This window comes from Fundulus heteroclitus, unplaced genomic scaffold (genome assembly GCF_011125445.2).
Source record: "Fundulus heteroclitus isolate FHET01 unplaced genomic scaffold, MU-UCD_Fhet_4.1 scaffold_53, whole genome shotgun sequence".
NCBI classification, from domain to species: Eukaryota; Metazoa; Chordata; class Actinopteri; order Cyprinodontiformes; family Fundulidae; genus Fundulus; species Fundulus heteroclitus.
In genome coordinates, this window is record NW_023396956.1 from 1,400,047 (window position 1) to 1,417,936 (window position 17,890).

The window sequence follows — 17,890 nt, forward strand, 5'->3', positions numbered from 1 at the left end:
TTTATGGGTCCCAGCAGGGAGGAGAACCTTCTTACCTTCCTCTGCCTCCGTCTTCTTGATCAACATCGTAACCTGATTGCGAAGTCCGGCGAAGGAGAAGCAGCAGTCGGGCGTTTGTCCCATAGGCGTCCTGAAGCCAAACCTCCTCCTGTCGCCGTCCTTGGCCAGCAGCTCGATGGCCTGGCCTCCGCTCAGCGTGGCGCAGCGGGGGTGCTTCCTGAGGGACAGACGCCTGGCCACCTGAGAACCAGCAGAGGTAAGGATCTGCTCAGGACCAGGTCTTCAGGACCAGGTCTTCAGGACTAGGTCTTCAGGACTACGTCATCAGGACCAGGTCTTCAGGACCAGGTCTTCAGGACCAGGTCTTCAGGACCAGGTCTTCAGGACTAGGTCTTCAGGACCAGGTCTTCAGGACCAGGTCATCAGGACCAGGTCATCAGGACCAGGTCTTCAGGACCAGGTCTTTAGGACCAGGTCATCAGGACCAGGTCATCAGGACCAGGTCTTTAGGACCAGGTCTTCAGGACCAGGTCTTTAGGACCAGGTCATCAGGACCAGGTCTTCAGGACCAGGTCTTCAGGACCAGGTCATCAGGACCAGGTCTTTAGGACCAGGTCTTCAGGACCAGGTCTTTAGGACCAGGTCTTCAGGACCAGGTCTTCAGGACCAGGTCATCAGGAACAGGTCATCAGGACCAGGTCTTCAGGACCAGGTCTTCAGGACCAGGTCATCAGGACCAGGTCATCAGGACCAGGTCTTCAGGACCAGGTCTTTAGGACCAGGTCATCAGGACCAGGTCTTCAGGACCAGGTCATCAGGACCAGGTCATCAGGACCAGGTCTTTAGGACCAGGTCTTCAGGACCAGGTCATCAGGACCAGGTCATCAGGACCAGGTCTTCAGGACCAGGTCTTCAGGACCAGGTCATCAGGACCAGGTCTTCAGGACCAGGTCTTCAGGACCAGGTCTTTAGGACCAGGTCTTCAGGACCAGGTCTTCAGGACCAGGTCTTTAGGACCAGGTCTTTAGGACCAGGTCATCAGGACCAGGTCTTCAGGACCAGGTCTTCAGGACCAGGTCTTCAGGACCAGGTTATCAGGACCAGGTCTTTAGGACCAGGTCATCAGGACCAGGTCTTCAGGACCAGGTCTTTAGGACCAGGTCTTCAGGACCAGGTCTTCAGGACCAGGTCATCAGGACCAGGTCTTTAGGACCAGGTCTTTAGGACCAGGTCATCAGGACCAGGTCTTCAGGACCAGGTCTTCAGGACCAGGTCTTCAGGACCAGGTCATCAGGACCAGGTCTTTAGGACCAGGTCTTCAGGACCAGGTCTTCAGGACCAGGTCTTTAGGACCAGGTCATCAGGACCAAGTCTTCAGGACCAGGTCATCAGGACCAGGTCATCAGGACCAGGTCTTTAGGACCAGGTCTTCAGGACCAGGTCATCAGGACCAGGTCATCAGGACCAGGTCTTCAGGACCAGGTCTTTAGGACCAGGTCTTCAGGACCAGGTCTTCAGGACCAGGTCATCAGGACCAGGTCTTTAGGACCAGGTTATCAGGACCAGGTCTTTAGGACCAGGTCATCAGGACCAGGTCTTCAGGACCAGGTCTTTAGGACCAGGTCATCAGGACCAGGTCATCAGGACCAGGTCTTCAGGACCAGGTCTTCAGGACCAGGTCTTTAGGACCAGGTCATCAGGACCAAGTCTTCAGGACCAGGTCATCAGGACCAGGTCATCAGGACCAGGTCTTTAGGACCAGGTCTTCAGGACCAGGTCATCAGGACCAGGTCATCAGGACCAGGTCTTCAGGACCAGGTCTTTAGGACCAGGTCTTCAGGACCAGGTCTTCAGGACCAGGTCATCAGGACCAGGTCTTTAGGACCAGGTTATCAGGACCAGGTCTTTAGGACCAGGTCATCAGGACCAGGTCTTCAGGACCAGGTCTTTAGGACCAGGTCATCAGGACCAGGTCATCAGGACCAGGTCTTTAGGACCAGGTCTTCAGGACCAGGTCTTTAGGACCAGGTCATCAGGACCAGGTCATCAGGACCAGGTCATCAGGACCAGGTCATCAGGACCAGGTCTTTAGGACCAGGTCATCAGGACCAGGTAATCAGGACCAGGTCTTCAGGACTACGTCATCAGGACCAGGTCATCAGGACCAGGTCTTCAGGACCAGGTAATCAGGACCAGGTCTTCAGGACTACGTCATCAGGACCAGGTAATCAGGACCAGGTCATCAGGACCAGGTCATCAGGACCAGGTCTTCAGGACCAGGTCTTCAGGACCAGGTCATCAGGACCAGGTCATCAGGACCAGGTCTTCAGGACCAGGTAATCAGGACCAGGTCATCAGGACCAGGTCTTCAGGACCAGGTCATCAGGACCAGGTCATCAGGACCAGGTCTTCAGGACGGGCTGCGGGGCTCTCAGCCTTACCTTGTCCAGCGTGTCCCCCGGCGCCTCGTCCAGCGTGCGGCCCAGGAGCAGGAAGTCGTCGACTCCTCGAGCGACGGCGAGCAGCGAGTGGCCGCCGGACACGAGGAGCACCAGGAAGGGGAAGGGCACGGCGTGGAGCATCCTGACGGTCAGGGCGTGGGCCTCCATGTGGTGGATGGGTATGAAGGGCTTGTTGTGCCGCCTGACGAACCTCCGGCTGAACTCCAGGCCGACGGCGAGGCTCAGCGCCAAGCCGGGCTTCACGGTGGTTGCCACGGCGCTGAGCTCCGCCGGCGCCACGCCGCTCCTGTCCAGAGCCTCCTGGACCACACGCTGGATGTTCTCCCTGTGGAGCTGCTGGGCCACGGTGGGGATGATGCCACCAGTCCTGCAACGACGAAGCAAACCATGCAGCTGTGACGTAGTCTGGCCCGCTCTGTTATACTGAGCATTTTAACCAGAGCTGTACTTTGACTAGGCCATTACAACAATGGGATTCTTTTCTTTTTTTCCTCTGTTGTAGATCTGCTGCTGTGTTTGGGATGGAGCCTCTGCTCCTCCACAATGACACCTGGACGCTTTGACAGACGGGTTTCCAGAGGAGTCCATGGCCTATGACTGCGATGAGCCCAGATCCTGAGGCAGAACACCGGCTGCATCCTGCTTCCTGCTCTGACCTCAGGCTGAAGCTGCTGGACCTCCATCCTGGAGGCTGAAGCTGCTCAGATGTTCTCCTCTCTGCAGGATGATGGACCTCAGATGGCCCTAGCTGCAGCTCTGAGGTCATTGCTGAGGCCTTTCCGCTCTGACACTGTCAGCTCACACCTGTATGCTCCGTTGGGTTTACCTTCAGGTCCTTCAGCCTTGGCTGGGACCCGGTTTGCTGCTGAAACTAAACATTTCTACACCTGACTAGGGTTGTCAAAAGTATCGATACTCAAAAAAGTATCGATACTAAAATGTTGTATCCGGATACAATACTCATTTTCAAAAGTATCGATGCCGCGAGCTGGGGACTTGGCAAAAAAAATCTGCAAACAGCAAAGCAAATTCAGGTCAGTGCTACCACCAGTGGCACCTAAAAAGTCATTAATCTAGAGTGCAGAATAGAGGAAAATGCACTTTCTGAACACTGTGTGATTGAATAATTCTGTGCACTTTTCAGTTTCAGACATTTTTTGTAACAGGTGCAGCTGCTGAGAATACAGCATTTATTTTTGTTAACTGGTTTGGCTAGTGTCAATGTGTTGTAAAGCATAGCCAAGGAAGGAACACTTCTTTTTAATCAGGCCTAATATCAGGCTTAATATTGTGCACAACATACAACCTCAAAATATTGTTATTATTGTTTACTGTATTTATTTATTTGTATTTTATTTATTAATAAAAATATTTCTGTGAAATTTTGGGGTCTTTGTTTTTATCCTTGAGGTATCGAAAATGGTATCGAGTATCGAATATTTTCCTGAGTATCGGTTTCGAGTTGAAAATTTTAGTATCGTATCAACCCTACACCTGACACACCTCAGATGGACCTCCTTCTGGGAATGCAGGGATTCTCCCAGTATGGCTCCACTTCCGTCCATCACAGCGGCTCCGGTGTCGTCGCAGCTCGTCTCGATGCCCAACACCAGCCTGGAGCAGGATGCCTTGCTCACTGCCGCGTGTTTGCACCGCAGCAGCCTCCGCAGACTCCTCGCCTTTGACTGGAACATGGTTAGACACGTTACGGTTCACCTGTGAGCGTGAAAAGGTGAGCTAGCTGCACGGACCTCATCACGACCCCCAAAACAACGCGAGAAATCCCGGAGCTCAGGACGGAACTGTGTCCGGCGGCGTTTCCCCCCGGACGCTTTTTGCGGTTGCACACGGATGGAGCGAGGCGGTGCGGCTGCTTGGCGATAAGCTGTTTTTATCAAGAGTTGTTCAGGTTAGTCTAAACATTCTGTTTTTTTTCGTTGTTATAAACGTATAAATATTAATCTAATATGAGCAGAAATGTTGAATTGACGCTTTTAGAGGTTAAAAACTATAAAATGATCCGTTTCCGTTCGGAAAATGTGTAACGTTTAGAAACGTCGTTCCTTTCTCTGGGTTTGTGCGAATATCGGGAATATGTTTAACTAAACCTGCATTTAAAGCCTTTAATCAAATCTGAGCTGTAAAAAAAAAAACACGCAGTGCGCGTAACAGTGACGCATGACGTAAAGATAAACGTTCCCTGTTTTTATTGGTGTTATGGGACAAAGTCCGTGATGCTAAGAGCTGTAAGTGTTTTTTCTTGTATAAACTTTTATTCAATCAGCATTGACAGTACAACATTTAACTATTTTAAACACAGTGAGCAGCATTGAACATGACAGCATTACAAATGGAGTTTAAGGAAAGAAAAAAAATAAAATCAAAACAAAAATAAAATCAAAGACAGAAGAAATCAAAGATTAAAAAAAGAAATGTCCATTATTCATACTGTAATTTTTTTCTTTAATTCTGCTTAGAGCTATAAGTTCATAACAGCATTATTGCAGCTTTTCCACAAAGTCTGAATTTCAGCTTTTAAATCCTTGAAAAGTTTTTAAACTGTTGATGAATTTGAAGCCAGGTGTTTGGTAGCAGAGCCGCTCGGTCCAGGTCCGGTTCTGAATCTGTTAATGTTGGTTGTTTTAGCGCGGAGCTAAATTAAACCGCTTCATCAGACCAATAAAAATAGATTCTGAATCCAGAAACGTGGGCCTACCGGGCCGCGTATCCGTGTTCTGTACAGTACCGGGTCTGGGCTCCTTAGGCTTGGCTTCCGGCATCAGCGTCCATGAAGGAGCCCGGCCTGCGGTTCTGCTGAGGTGTTCTGGAAGCCCAGTTGGCTGTAATAGTCACCTGCAGCTCATCCGTATTGTTGGTTCTGGTGCCTGACCTCAGCGGGCTTTGGGTCGACCCGGTTTGCTGGCGGCACCGTGCAATTAAAGCAACTATGGATGCTTTTGGCGGTGCGGGTCCCGCTGACACATGAAATCAGCTCCTCTGTTAAACCTTTTAGCAGAGGGAATCATAACAGGTCAGAACCAGCAGGGGACACGGGTCCACAAACCGTCCCTGGCTGTGGCAGCGCCACACTGGACCTCCAGCTGCTGGGATTCTGTCTCCAGACTCTTGGACCTGAGCAACCAGGCAACTCTTTCTCTCTGCTGACGCCGTCTGCAGCCTGTGTCCTGAGATTTTCCTTCCACTCAACTTTCCACAGCTCTCTCTCTCCCTGTGGAGGGGGCGTCATGCCGCTGCGGTTAAAATCCCTTTTTATTGGTCTGATAACAATAAAACCTCCTCAGCACCACCTTCCTGTAACGGAGCGAGACCGGCTCATGGACCTGAGGCTCAGCGTGAGGAAGAGGAGCTGCCGGCGTGTTTAGTGGGGATGAAGTTGTTTTCGGTAGCGTCTCTCGTCCCGCTCGTTAAGAACGTGCTGTTAACGAGGGTTTCCTCTGAACTTTCCTAAAGGAGACATGCAGCGTCCTCCTGCCGTGGTGGAAGATCTGCAGCGCTTCGTTGTGAGCGAAGCTCCTCAAACCGTCTATTACGTCCCCGACTTCATCTCCCCGGAGGAGGAGTCCTACCTCCTGCAGCAGGTTTACAGGGCCCCCAGAACCAAGTGGACCCAGCTGTCGGGCCGCCGGCTCCAGAACTGGGGCGGGGTCCCGCATCCCAGAGGCATGCTGGGAGAGGAGCTCCCCGCCTGGCTGCAGAACTACTGTGAGAAAATCTCCTCTCTGGGGGCGTTTGGCGGGAAAACAGCCAATCACGTTCTGGTGAACGAGTACAAGCGTGGCGAGGGGATCATGCCCCACCAGGACGGCCCGCTGTACCACCCCACCGTCACCACCGTCAGCCTGGGCTCCCACGCCCTGCTGGACTTCTACCGGCCGGTGGGCGGCCCGGACGGCGAGGCGGCGCAGAGCGTGGAGAGCCGGTACCAGTTCTCGCTGCTGGTGCGGCCGCGCAGCCTCCTGGTGCTGCAGGACGACGCGTACCGCCGCCTCCTGCACGGCATCCAGGAGCGCCAGCAGGACACGCTGACGGAGCGCGTGGCCAACCTGGGCGCCGCCGGGGCCCGGCCCGGCGACACGCTCAGCAGAACCACCAGGGTGTCGCTCACCATCAGACACGTGCCCAAAGTGATGAAGACCAAGCTGGTCCTGGGAAGGAAGTGACGGGTCCGACCCGATGAGGCCCGGCCCAACGCACCCAGAACCGTTCTGGTGCAGAACGAGCCGCCCGTGCGTCTGGTTCTGGTTCTGCAGCAGGAACCTAGAAATCATTCCAGTTTAATTCCAGCTTTAGATTTTTCTCCCATCAGCTCATAACGACGTTTCTGGTCCAAACGGCCCGTTTGATGAAGAGGAAATGGAACATTTTACACGTTCTTCAGCTTTAAAAAGAGATTTTTGTTCTCGTTTCTGCCATAAACAATAAAATAAACGTCTGAACTCTGCAGGTTGAGCTTAATTTCTCGTGTGTGAGATGTTCTAACCAGCTGGTTCTGATCCGAAGGTTCAGTCAGACTCTCCATCCTGCACGGCTGCTCGGTCAGCTACTAGATGAGAGTCTGGGGCTGGAATAAAAAGTACCTTCAATCATGTTTTTGGCTCCTTTAAAATAAAAATAAAATATTCCATAATATCAGATAATAAATAAGGAGTTATTCTCCTATTTCCCCTCAACGCTGGTTTTCTACCCGGTTCTGTTTCCAGGCGGCAGCAGCAGCTCGTTAGCAGCAGCTCAGCCGCTTAACTGCAGACTCATTAATGCACTTTTTTAAATTAATTAACTGGTAAACTGTCCAGGAACTGTTAATATAAAACACGTAGATCCACCAGGAAGCAGTCTGGAGTTACACTGGAAGAATCTGAGTAAAGAAATAAAGCAACGTCCAAACAAAACGCTTCAAATCATCATATAAACATAATTACTGGATATAATGTTAAATGATTGTTACTGGTTCATACAGCTTGATTTAAATGTCCATACAGTGCATTATGGGTATTATGTTGGGTTTATTGATGTCGGATCATGCAGGCGCTGTGAGGAGAATGGATGAATGGGAATATGACACTTATATGTAAATCATAAAGTTCTTACAGTATGGGACATGATTTCAGTTTATTTCATTTAAAAATAGCTTTAAAGTCATTCATACAACAATGCATATAAAAAAGGAGCAGAGAAGAGCAATTATTTGACCTTTAATTGATTTTCCAACAGCTCTACATCATTTCTGCTGCTTAAGCTCTTTTACATCCATTATTCACATTTAAATAATGTACAATTACATTTTACAGTATTTACATATTCAACACCGACATAAATGTTATCTTTAACATTGTGGTTTTTTATCATCATCGTTATTGACTCTTTAATTTCTTTATGAACTAAATTCTTTAAATCCCTTTTTACCGTGACGGACCGTTCCATCGTTTTGGTTTTTATTAAATATTTGTTCCTTTCTACATGGAAATTTTCATTTTATTTTGGTTCTCTTGCAGTAACCTGGCAGGCGGTTAATGCAGCACATTGAATGCTGAACGTCTTTCTGCTACAATATGTGCTTTTATTGGTTTGTCCGTGTTTGTTGATGAAACATCTGGAGTTTTATAATTTCTTTAGGATCCAAATGCATCAGAACCTTCTGAGCAAAAAGCAAACGGGTCAAACATGAACTTTCCATCTCTTTTTATCCCTTCTGAGACAAACAAGAAGAAAGAAAAAAATAACATTGAAGTTATTTGGACTCTTTGTGAGTTATTTCACTGGTTATTAAATCCTTTTTTAGTTCTGGTTAATAAAAGGCGTGTTTTCATCACAAACATGAACACGGATGAATTTTCAGGTAAAGCGTATAAACAGCTTTTCTCTGAGGCTCTTTAAATGTATATGAGGTTTTAAATCTAACCTTATATTGCAGCAGAAACTTATATTTTATTTAATGTGCTGCCTGAACCGTCCAGGTTATTGCGAGGCTAAATAAAACATTTCTCATTATATCGACTCTTTATTCAAACCCTCAGATCTTCACTGGAAACATTTGACTTTATACAAAACCTGGAGGATTTATAATCTAAATCATGAAGTTTTAATAACTTCCACTTTAATTAGAGGATCTGGCGTATTATTAATAGTTTTCGGCCTTTTTGTGGTGTACCGTCGTAATAAAATGTATTAATTAATATTTACATCACTTTTGCTGGACTTTTATGTTAAAATGTGTCTGAGGCGCATTGAGCGTCAGCCTCGGTTCTGCTCAGATGTTCTACCAGAACCTTCCGGGTCTTCTCACCGTTTTCTCACCGTTTCCTCTGGCGTGCCGACAGGAGGACGGCGACGCCATGGAGCCTCAGACGAAGCGGAGGAAGGGTTGCGAGTCCGAGTCCGACTCCTGGGCGGCCTACCCGGTGCTGTCGGACGCGCAGTCGGAGGAGGTGGAGCTGGTGGAGGCGTTCGCGGCGCCCATCCTGGACCGGAAGGCCACGTCGCGGCTGGTGGGCCGGCTGAACAGCCTCTACCCGCTCAGCGGCCTGCAGCACGTCAAGAGGGTCCGGGCCCGGCGGGACCGGGCCGGCCCGAACCCGCTGGAGGTTCTGCTGTGCCTGACCCGGGACGCGCCGGCCGTGGAGGAGCCCAGCGTGGCGGCCCTGCTGCCCGCGGCCGGAGACGCGTGGGACGCGCTGGGCGAGCCGTTCGTGGTGCGGATCCCGGCGCGCCCCCCGCTGACCCGGCCCCAGTTCGAGCTGGCGAGCCGGCGCTGGCCCACGACCTTCCACGAAGACAAGCGGGTCACGGCGGCGCTGCAGGGCGAGCTCTTCACCGCCCGACAGAAAGCCGCCATGCAGCGCTTCATGGCCGCCGCCGTGGCGGCCGGCAGGGCGGCGGGCCGGCGGGGGGCGGAGCCGGTGGGCGCGGTGGTGGTGGACCCGGCGGAGGAGCGGGTCGTGGCCGTGGGTCAGGACCGCAGACGGGACCACCCGCTGCGTCACGCCGTCATGGTGGCCATCGAGCTGGTGGCGCAGAGCCAGGGGGGCGGCGGCGGCTCCGGGGCCGCCCAGCCGGCGGAGGGAGGCGGCGGCGGCGGCGGCGGCTGCGGTGCCGCGGCGCCGTACCTCTGCACCGGCTACGACCTGTACGTCACCAGGGAGCCGTGCGTCATGTGCGCCATGGCGCTGGTCCACTCCCGCGTCGGCCGCGTCTTCTACGGCGCCGCCGCCGCCCACGGAGCTTTAGGGACGAGATTCAAACTCCACGCGCAGAAAGACCTGAACCACCGCTTCCAGGTTTACAGCGGCGTCCTGCGGCGGGACTGTGAGGATCTGGACCGCAGGCAGAACCGGGACAGAACCGAGGTTCTGAAGCCGGAGCCAGAACAACACGCTCTGAACTAAAACACTTTTTACTTTGAGTAAAGTTTGAATCTTTTGGTGTTTAGGTCCGATACGTCCAAGATCCGGTTCTGGAGGACCTCCAGCCGGGTCCACCTTCCTGGTTCTGTAGAGCCAGCTGTGCGCTCTGGAAGAACATTTTCATTGTTGTTTAATAAAGATTCTTTTAAGCAGGTTCTACTGACGGTTCTGTTGCGGTTCTGATCCAACAGGTAACTTTCACCGGGCGGACAAACTGACGCCAGACGCATCCCTGAGGGAACAAAACATTTTATTACACATCAGGAACCACAAACCTCCCCGTCAGCTTTGGGCCAAAGGTTCTGACCCGGACCCGGCCGGCGGGCGGCTGCGGTGTTTCCATGGAGACGGCAGCACCCCCCCCCCCAGTAAACAGTTCACAGTAATTTCACATCTCTACACAGAGACAAACATCCACCAACACTGGAAAATAAAAGCGGGCCGCTCCGCTCCGGTCCGGTCGGGGGAATCATGCAGAAGATGAGGAGTGGCTCCAGCGCCCGGCCCAGATGGAACCAGGCGGTACCGACACAAAGTAAACATCTCCGCAGGAAGAAATACTTCGGCACTCGGTCTGCGGCGGCGTGGGACCAAACGGGCCACGAGAGGAAGGCGGGTTAAAGTCGACCAGAACCCGAGCAGAACCCGGGCCAGCCCGGCTCTGCGGGCCCGCCGGCCGCCTTAAATACTCACATAAGTTACCGATGCGCATGGTGTCCTACGGTCTGGGTTGTGCTAACTAAAGGCGGCTCAGCGGCGCCGTCAGTACTTGTTGATGCCCAGGATGCGGACGCCGTGCAGCTGAGGCAGCTTAGGGATGAGGACGCTGAGCAGCGACGCCGTGTTCACCACGAAGTGCACCGTGTCGTACTTGGTGTAGAAGCTGGCCAGGAAGTACCTGCAGGGAGAGGCAGAGTCAGACGGTGTATGGCAAGCAGTTTAACATAAATTCAACGTTCCAGATATCTCATTGCTTAATTACTAGACCAGGGGTGTTAAACTGATTCTGGTTTAGGGGCCGCATTCAGCTTAATCTGATCTCAAGAGGGCCACACGAGTAAACTCACTGCAAGATTAAATAGAACTAATAAAAGTGGACTTGTTGTTGATTTTTATATTAAATGAATTTCACTTTTACACAATATATTATGAATAACCTCAGCGTTTTTAAGAAAAGTATGTGCAATTTCAACAATACTTTTACTCAGTTAAACATTCACTTGTGCATTATGCATAAGAACTGATCAGTGATTATACAATGTTTAAAAACATTCATTCACATTTTTTGGAACTTAAAAACACTGTCCTACATGACAAAATACATCAAACATAAAAATTAAGAAATTTTAATTTTTCCACACCTGAAGCTTAATCTGCTAATTAAAACAGCGCCCCTCGTGGACAATATAGGAACTGCAGATTTTCAATTAAACGAAGTACATGTTTTTTTCAATAATTGTTTTATCATTCTCTTCCTTTGATCTCCCCTTTTTCACCTTTTCTTCTTGTTCTTCCTGAATCATAATAAATCATAAAAACTATTCACATTCATAAATCAAGCGGAGCACTATGGCAAAAGCAGTACTGCTCCACTTGTGAAAGTTAAATCTGATGAACTCTTTTTGGCATTAAGACAACAATTCTTATTGCCACATTGCCAGACAAGGACACTGAAATAATAATAATAATTATTATTTTTTGCATGATGATAATGCATTTAGCCACTGGGCCGGACTAAATTGTTCGGCGGCCCGGAACCGGCTCGCGGGCCGTATGTTTGACACCCCTGGACTAGACGTTTTAGCAATTTAAGATATATCTAATTACATTCTGACTAGTCAAAATGACGTCAGATTTACTATTGAGTTGTATGGAGACGTCAATTCAAGATATCTACAATGAATTACTGAGTATCTGAAATACATGTTTCAGATATCTACAATAAAATTATGACTAGTCATAAAGTAAATTCAAGATATCTCGATTTTACTTTTGACTAGTCATAATTCTAATTAAAGATATCTCAAATGCCACCATAATTCAAGATATCTTAAATGTATTTTTGGATTGGAGATATGCAGTTTTGACTAGTGAAAACTAAATTATAGATATCTTAAAAGCAAATAATGACTAGACAAAACTAAATTAAAGATATCATGAATTGAAATTTTGACTAGTCAAAATTCCTTTTAAGATATCTCTAAATGAATTAGAGATATCTTGAATTATTCAGCTTTTCCATTAAAGATATCTTAAATTGACATTCTGACGAGTCAAAATGACGTTACTGATATCTTGAATTATGAAACGGCTTGCCATATTTCATCACACAGGAACCAGAGGTGCTTTTGTTTTCAGAGGAGCTGAAGGAGCGTGCTGTGATGCGTTTTACTCACAGGATGATGGGGGAGATGGTGAAGAACTTCCTGGAGGAGGTGAACTGCACGCCGTAGTCCAGCTGCTCCCAGTGGGTGAGGAGGCGCGCCTTGCCCTGGTCCGGCGTCTCGAAGGGCGTTCCTTTGACGGCGTGCATGAACACGTACATGCCCTGCAGGACAGACGGCGCCAGATGGTCACTACAGCAGCTCAGGGAGCGTCCAACGCTTCAACTAAACTAAAACCAGTTTCTGCGTCACAGACGACCAGAATACAGACAGAAAAGCTGGTTTTAAACGACTCGTCCAGAAATAAATAAATGATCAGAGGCGCTGAGTGTTTTAGATTTCCATAGCTGCTTTAATTGAGCCCCGCAGGAGGAACCGCGGGGTCTGATGCTCGGAGCTTCGCCTTCAGGGCGTTCTGCGTTAGCTACAGATTAGGGCTGGACCATAATTCAGTAATAATAAATATAAATATCATTGATGAACGGATATCAATGATGGATTAAAAAAAAAGAGTCAATAAAAAGTTAAATAGAATAAGTTTTCCTTCCTTATGCATTCTATCATGTAGGTTAATATTACATCATTACATCCTCCCAACCAATCACAACGCAGATCCAGGAGAAGCTCCGCCCCCTTCAAAGAGTTCAGAGAGCACACGTTATTTTTTCTTTTATAAATACTACAAGTTTTAATAAAAGGTTGAGTTTACTGTTTATATGTTTTGAATTTGTTAATAATTATCGATACTGATGAATATAATTAATATTTTATCGATACGCGTATCTAAATATCGTCAGGCCCCACTACAGCAACACCTCCGGGTCCTGGAGCGCCCACACCTTCACACTGCCACCACCGTGCTTCACTGCAACTCTGACGTTCTGCTTCTGAGAAGTTTTACACTGGACGTTACAGAATATTTTCCCAGAAGTCTTTGAGCTCATGAAGATGTTCTCTGGTAGAAACGGGCCTCTGTGTTGGGTCAGCAGTGGTTCTGAGGAGCTCTCCCATGGCGGCCATGTTTCCCTCATCTGCCTCGTTGAGTCCTGACCTCTGACCTTAGCTGCTGTTCTGGGACCTCCTGGGTGATTCTGGTGGGTCGGCCTCTCCTGGGGAGGTTCTCCACGGTTCCATGTGTTCTTCATGTGAGGATTATTATTATTATTATTATTATTATTATTATTATTATTATTATCATCATCATCATCAGGGTTCCCTGGAGTCCCAAAGCCTTAGAAACAAAACCTGACTGAGTTTCTTTAACTGGGAACACGACGCTGGCTGAGATTTAAATTTTTAACTACTTTGTGTTGAGAAAGGTTTTATTTATGGGATCATTTGATTCCACAGTTCTGGCAATAATCAACCATCGTAGTTATTTTATGACCCAAGGGTGTCCAAACTTTTCATCACATCGGCCAAAATTGTCACGTCAAAAGTCCTCAAGGGCCAAAAAATTTAAATAAAAACAAAAAACTAACTAAAATTCCAATAAATATGCAATGATTTTCCTTTTACCAGCTCCACAAACTATCATCATGCACTATTTTAATTAAAGAAATGTGAGATTTTTCAAAAGAGTTACCTGAATTATTTATTTTTTGATCCATCTCTGCAATAGGAAGTCTTTCTTTGAAAACAGTTTCTGTATTTAGTCAATTTAAAGATTAATAATTAAAAGTGGATTTTGGCGCACAAAAGTCAGCATTTGAGTAAAGGTCATTATTTATACTATGAAATTAAAGATACTTTGTGTTGTACCTAACATTTTCAGTTGTGTAGCTAGTTTTGCCCTAATTAAGAAAAAAAAAAGTCTCCATCTGCATTACTGAGATACGTCAAATAATTATTGAACTGCAGTTGTGGGCCTCATAAAATCAGTCCGGGGCCGTAAATGGCCCCCGGGCCACACTTTGGACCCCCCTGATCTAACCGTTACTCAGGTTATCTTTGTCGGGTACTAAAACGTCTTCAGGCTCCTCTGGAGGCGGTCCGGTCCGCGGGACAGAACCTCCGGTCAGCCGTCAGTACCGACGTCTCCGGTAAAGCATGCTGGGAGCGTCATGAAGAGGAAAAGCAGACTTCCTCTGCTGGAACCTGATGCCAGGGAATCCTGAGTTCTGATAAAAACGTGAGCGACATGGAGCCGGGCGCCGTCGGCCCACCGCGGCCCTGTCAGTGATGTCACAGCGTGGTGAAACCTGAAGCTTACCAGGTTGTGTATGACGTTGGTTAGAGTCCAGACCACAGGGACGCTGAAGAAGGGTATGCTGAGCAGCACGATGTGCAGAACCCCGACACCCAGGGCGTAGGTCAGCCAGATCCCCCGGCTGTTCATCACGCGAGTGTTTGGGTTCACCTCACTGTGCGCCACACCCACGTTCATCCTGCTCTGTGGACAGAGAGAGGCTCATTTCACTGGTTCTGCACCTTCTCAGCCCCCTGCTAGTCAGCTCCCCCCTAAACGAGGCCCGACAGCGGTTCTGTCAGGAGGAAAACGTAAAAGCTGAACGTGAGTTAATGAACTTTCACCAGACGTGATCATCGATGGCCAATCAGCCAACAAGGAGCCTTCAGCCAGCAGCTTAGTGAGCTTTAAGTTTATTCAGACTTCCTAAGCAGCTCCTCATCACAGGTATTTATTTCATAACTAGAAGCTTTATGTAGTTAAGGAGCCTTTTAAATTAGTCATTTTCTCTACTTCACTGCAGCTACTTAAAGCGCTGCAGGCGTTAAGAAAAGATTTAAATTTAAGATTTAATTTCAACAAAAACATTTATTGCAGAGCTAAGCGAAGCTAAAGTGCATAAGATGGTGGTTAAAATGCTACAAATCTCCAGGCAGCTGAGAAAAAAAAAAAACAGCTGTAGATGACATTTGACGTCGTAACGACAGGCGACGTGGCGAGGGAGGGAGGAGGAGACGCTGAAGCAGAGGATTCTGGGAGTGTGCAGAGAAACGCGGAGCATCAGCTTAAAGAGCAGCGGCAGATAAAAATAAACCCCAGAAAACAGACTAGACAGGAAGTTTTTAGTCTGCTTTCGTTTTCTTTGAGACTGAGTTAACATGTTTTAAGCTGTTTATTTCATTTTCACATTCACAGCAGTCGTCCCCTCAGCATTTTTTGGGCCAGTTACTCCCATTCAAGATGCATTTGTTGAAAACACGACTTTCACAGTTTGAGTTTTAATTCTCTTCACATTATGAAGTTTTCCAGAAGCACAATGTTCGGCTCCAAATTAGAAAGAGGAGATAATAAAAGGGGAAATGTTTCCACTTTGCACAAAATAAAAAGATCATTCACAAACGAAACACCAATATTAAGTTTTGATACAAAACAAACTAAACGAATGGTCTGTTTGGACTTAATTTGGTAACTAAATCACTAAAACTGGCCGTTTAAGGGTTTCAGACGTATGCATATTAGTTTAGTGCGGTGAGGTCTGATGCAGCATTCTAATAACTAAACGACCAAGTTACTAAAGCAGTTCTTTGCTCCCTTTATCTGCGCAAACAGGATTGCAAAAAAAAGAAAAGCATCTTATGTAATGCAGCTGAACTTTGTCCTCTGGCACATTTTCAGCTGCCAGACTGGATTACAGACAGAGCAAAGTTGAAGCTGCAGTCATTTAGTATTCTGATTTTTTTTATTTTAAATGCAAATTGCAACAATAAAACGTTAGGTGATAATTTTAGTTTTTGGATTATGTGCCATGATTTATTTCTAACCCAATGCGACGAGTTTTCCCGGCCGATCAACAAACATATCTATCAGCTAACGCTTTTCTGGTGTTTCCACACAGAAAAACTGCAGAAATAAACCTGGAAACAAGCTAAACATCCTGGATCCGTCTATTTGTGGCAGAGATTCGTGTCTGTTTCTCACTGCACCACCGTTTAAACTACAAAATTAAAAACCAACACAAATTCAAGCTTATGAAATAACGGTACTGACTCTCGGTCAGGTTGTATTACCTGTCATAATGTTTATCCCTTTGTCTCATTGACCTTTAATTTCTTTTGTTTCACTACATAGCCGGGCCCTTTATTCAGCAGTGTTCCTGAAACAAGTGTGTTCAGGACAGAAACAACGATTAAATTAACTGTGCGACGAGACAGACATAAAGAGCGACCTGTTAACTTACATGTAGCAGCGAGCAGTAGATGGTTTTTCTTATTAAAAACCACTATGGCGAGAATTGGTATAACCTCCTTGTTGTTGTGGACAGACTGCACCGAGCGGAAGTAGGTGTCGCGGTGAAAACGGGTCCAAATATAAACCACCTCACTTCGGTCCGCCCATAAAAATTACACACAAAAAAAATGTCAGCTGGGTTTGATATAAATATTTTTTTACTAATTGTCTGGGGGGAGAATTATAGTTTGTTTTATTTTATTTTATTTTATTTTAGACCAGGGAGAGATTTTTCGATAAGAATACTAAAGACTAGCCGGGCTAGAATGTTCTATCCGAGCCCGCCCTCTTTGTGACGCTGGCCAATCAGCAGGCAGCATTTGCACCTGAAAGTTGTTTGCCAACCGCCATAAAACAAAAAGAAGAAGAAGAAGCAGGCAGCATTGGGGGCGGGAACCACAGACATGAATACGTAGACGCCGCGTCCTCGGGTGAGAGGCGTGCCGACAGAGCGGCCATCTTAGGTCAGACCTAGCTGCGCTCAGAGAGAATACAAGTCAATTCAGAAAAATGTACTTTATGTTTTCAGACACTCTGAATGCGGTGAATTCTCACCCGATTTCCAGATAAATCAACTGACTGAAACGTCACCCCTTTAGGGGCTACATGGGACCAATTGAATGAAATTAAATTATTGTCTAACTTAATATATAATTTCGATTTTGTATTGAAAGTAAGCAAACTTCCAGAGCTACGTCCCAGGAAGCCTGACTTTTACTCCGCTTATGGGTGCGCAAATAAAAGGATAGGCCTACTAGAAACCAGATCCTGGGGAATTACTTTCCATAAGTAAGATTTTATAATAGATATTCCTCATGCTTTACAGTTACAGTTTTTCTGGCATAAACACAATATGTGCTAATGGGTAGCAGGGATGGAAGCAGAGAAAAGTACATTAAACACCAAAAACAAACAAAATGGTCCTAAATTACTGGATAGACATGATTTGTGGTGGGGGGGATATTATACAGTTTTTGCTATGATTTTGTAATGTATTTGATTCTTAGATGCGTAAGGTTTTTTGTTGATTTATTTCCCCCCAGATTGCGGTTTGTAATATATAATTTTTAAATGCTGTTATGAGCACCTCTGCTCTCACTTGTCTGTATATAGTTTTGCTCCTATGTAGATCAGTGCTGTTGTCTGTAGATCGGTGTCTGTGTACATAGCCTATACATACAGTATATATATATATATATATATATATATATATATATATATATATATATATATATATATATATATATATATATATATATATATATAGGAAGAAAGAGAGAGAAATTTATGTGTGTATAAATTGTGTGTGTATATTAGATTAATATATAACTGCAAAATATGTTAGTAGTGCATGTACATTTTTCATCCAGTTTGACTTCAATTTAAATAGTTTTGGTTCTGAATAAATATATGTAATCTGTCTGAAAT

General features: G+C 46.9%; 4 protein-coding genes across 10 annotated transcripts in view; 2 read left to right on the plus strand and 2 right to left on the minus strand.

Moving 5' to 3' along the window:
• The window catches only part of osgepl1 (O-sialoglycoprotein endopeptidase-like 1), a 7,530-nt gene extending 3,356 nt beyond the window's left edge, over nucleotides 1–4,174 (minus strand). Inside the window, exons 1-3 of one of the 2 annotated variants that reach the window (XM_012851054.3) lie at nucleotides 3,966–4,174; nucleotides 2,442–2,829; nucleotides 36–240 (exon numbers count right to left, since the gene is read on the minus strand). In XM_012851054.3, the coding sequence (XP_012706508.2) occupies nucleotides 36–240; nucleotides 2,442–2,829; nucleotides 3,966–4,156 (784 nt within the window). In that variant the 5' untranslated portion in view covers nucleotides 4,157–4,174. Of the gene's footprint in view, nucleotides 241–2,441; nucleotides 2,830–3,965 lie in introns of both variants that reach the window. The other variant, XM_012851053.3, reaches the window with a different exon arrangement.
• Nucleotides 4,175–4,249: 75 nt separating this feature from the next.
• On the plus strand, nucleotides 4,250–6,924 carry alkbh6 (alkB homolog 6). The gene is made up of 2 exons (XM_012851055.3): nucleotides 4,250–4,371; nucleotides 5,934–6,924. Exon 2 carries the CDS (start codon nucleotides 5,939–5,941, stop codon nucleotides 6,641–6,643), a length of 705 nt encoding a protein of 234 aa, XP_012706509.2. The 5' UTR covers nucleotides 4,250–4,371; nucleotides 5,934–5,938; the 3' UTR covers nucleotides 6,644–6,924.
• adat3 (adenosine deaminase tRNA specific 3) lies at nucleotides 4,256–10,037 on the plus strand. The gene is made up of 3 exons (XM_012851037.3): nucleotides 4,256–4,371; nucleotides 8,801–9,519; nucleotides 9,568–10,037. The coding sequence occupies exons 2-3, from the start codon at nucleotides 8,816–8,818 to the stop codon at nucleotides 9,863–9,865; spliced, it is 1,002 nt and encodes a 333-aa protein (XP_012706491.2). The 5' UTR covers nucleotides 4,256–4,371; nucleotides 8,801–8,815; the 3' UTR covers nucleotides 9,866–10,037.
• Nucleotides 10,038–10,114: 77 nt separating this feature from the next.
• Nucleotides 10,115–16,548, minus strand: ormdl1 (ORMDL sphingolipid biosynthesis regulator 1). Of its 6 annotated transcripts, none has more exons than XM_021309749.2 (5): nucleotides 16,413–16,533; nucleotides 16,243–16,328; nucleotides 14,480–14,654; nucleotides 12,280–12,431; nucleotides 10,115–10,781 (listed from the first exon to the last, which is right to left on the minus strand). In XM_021309749.2, the coding sequence occupies exons 2-5, from the start codon at nucleotides 16,269–16,271 to the stop codon at nucleotides 10,646–10,648; spliced, it is 492 nt and encodes a 163-aa protein (XP_021165424.1). In that variant the 5' UTR covers nucleotides 16,272–16,328; nucleotides 16,413–16,533; the 3' UTR covers nucleotides 10,115–10,645. The 6 variants fall into 6 exon arrangements, with proteins under 6 accessions (XP_021165424.1, XP_021165425.1, XP_012706513.1 ...); XM_021309750.2 differs by having other exon boundaries at nucleotides 14,480–14,659; XM_012851059.3 differs by lacking the exon at nucleotides 16,243–16,328 and having other exon boundaries at nucleotides 14,480–14,659; nucleotides 16,413–16,548.
• Between the last annotated feature and the right edge of the window lie 1,342 nt (nucleotides 16,549–17,890).

Coding starts and splice junctions, on each gene's coding strand:
- alkbh6 (XM_012851055.3), top strand. CDS start 5,939: ATGCAGCGTCCTCCTGCCGTGGTGGAAGATCTGCAGCGCTTCGTTGTG.
- adat3 (XM_012851037.3), top strand. CDS start 8,816: ATGGAGCCTCAGACGAAGCGGAGGAAGGGTTGCGAGTCCGAGTCCGAC. Junction 9,520..9,567: donor CAGGGGGGCGGCGGCGGCTC/CGGGGCCGCCCA, acceptor CGGCGGCGGCTG/CGGTGCCGCGGCGCCGTACC.
- ormdl1 (XM_021309749.2), bottom strand. CDS start 16,271: ATGAGACAAAGGGATAAACATTATGACAG. Junction 14,655..16,242: donor AGGGATAAACATTATGACAG/GTAATACAACCT, acceptor TCCACAGAGCAG/GATGAACGTGGGTGTGGCGC. Junction 10,782..12,279: donor ACCATCTCCCCCATCATCCT/GTGAGTAAAACG, acceptor CTCTCCCTGCAG/GTACTTCCTGGCCAGCTTCT.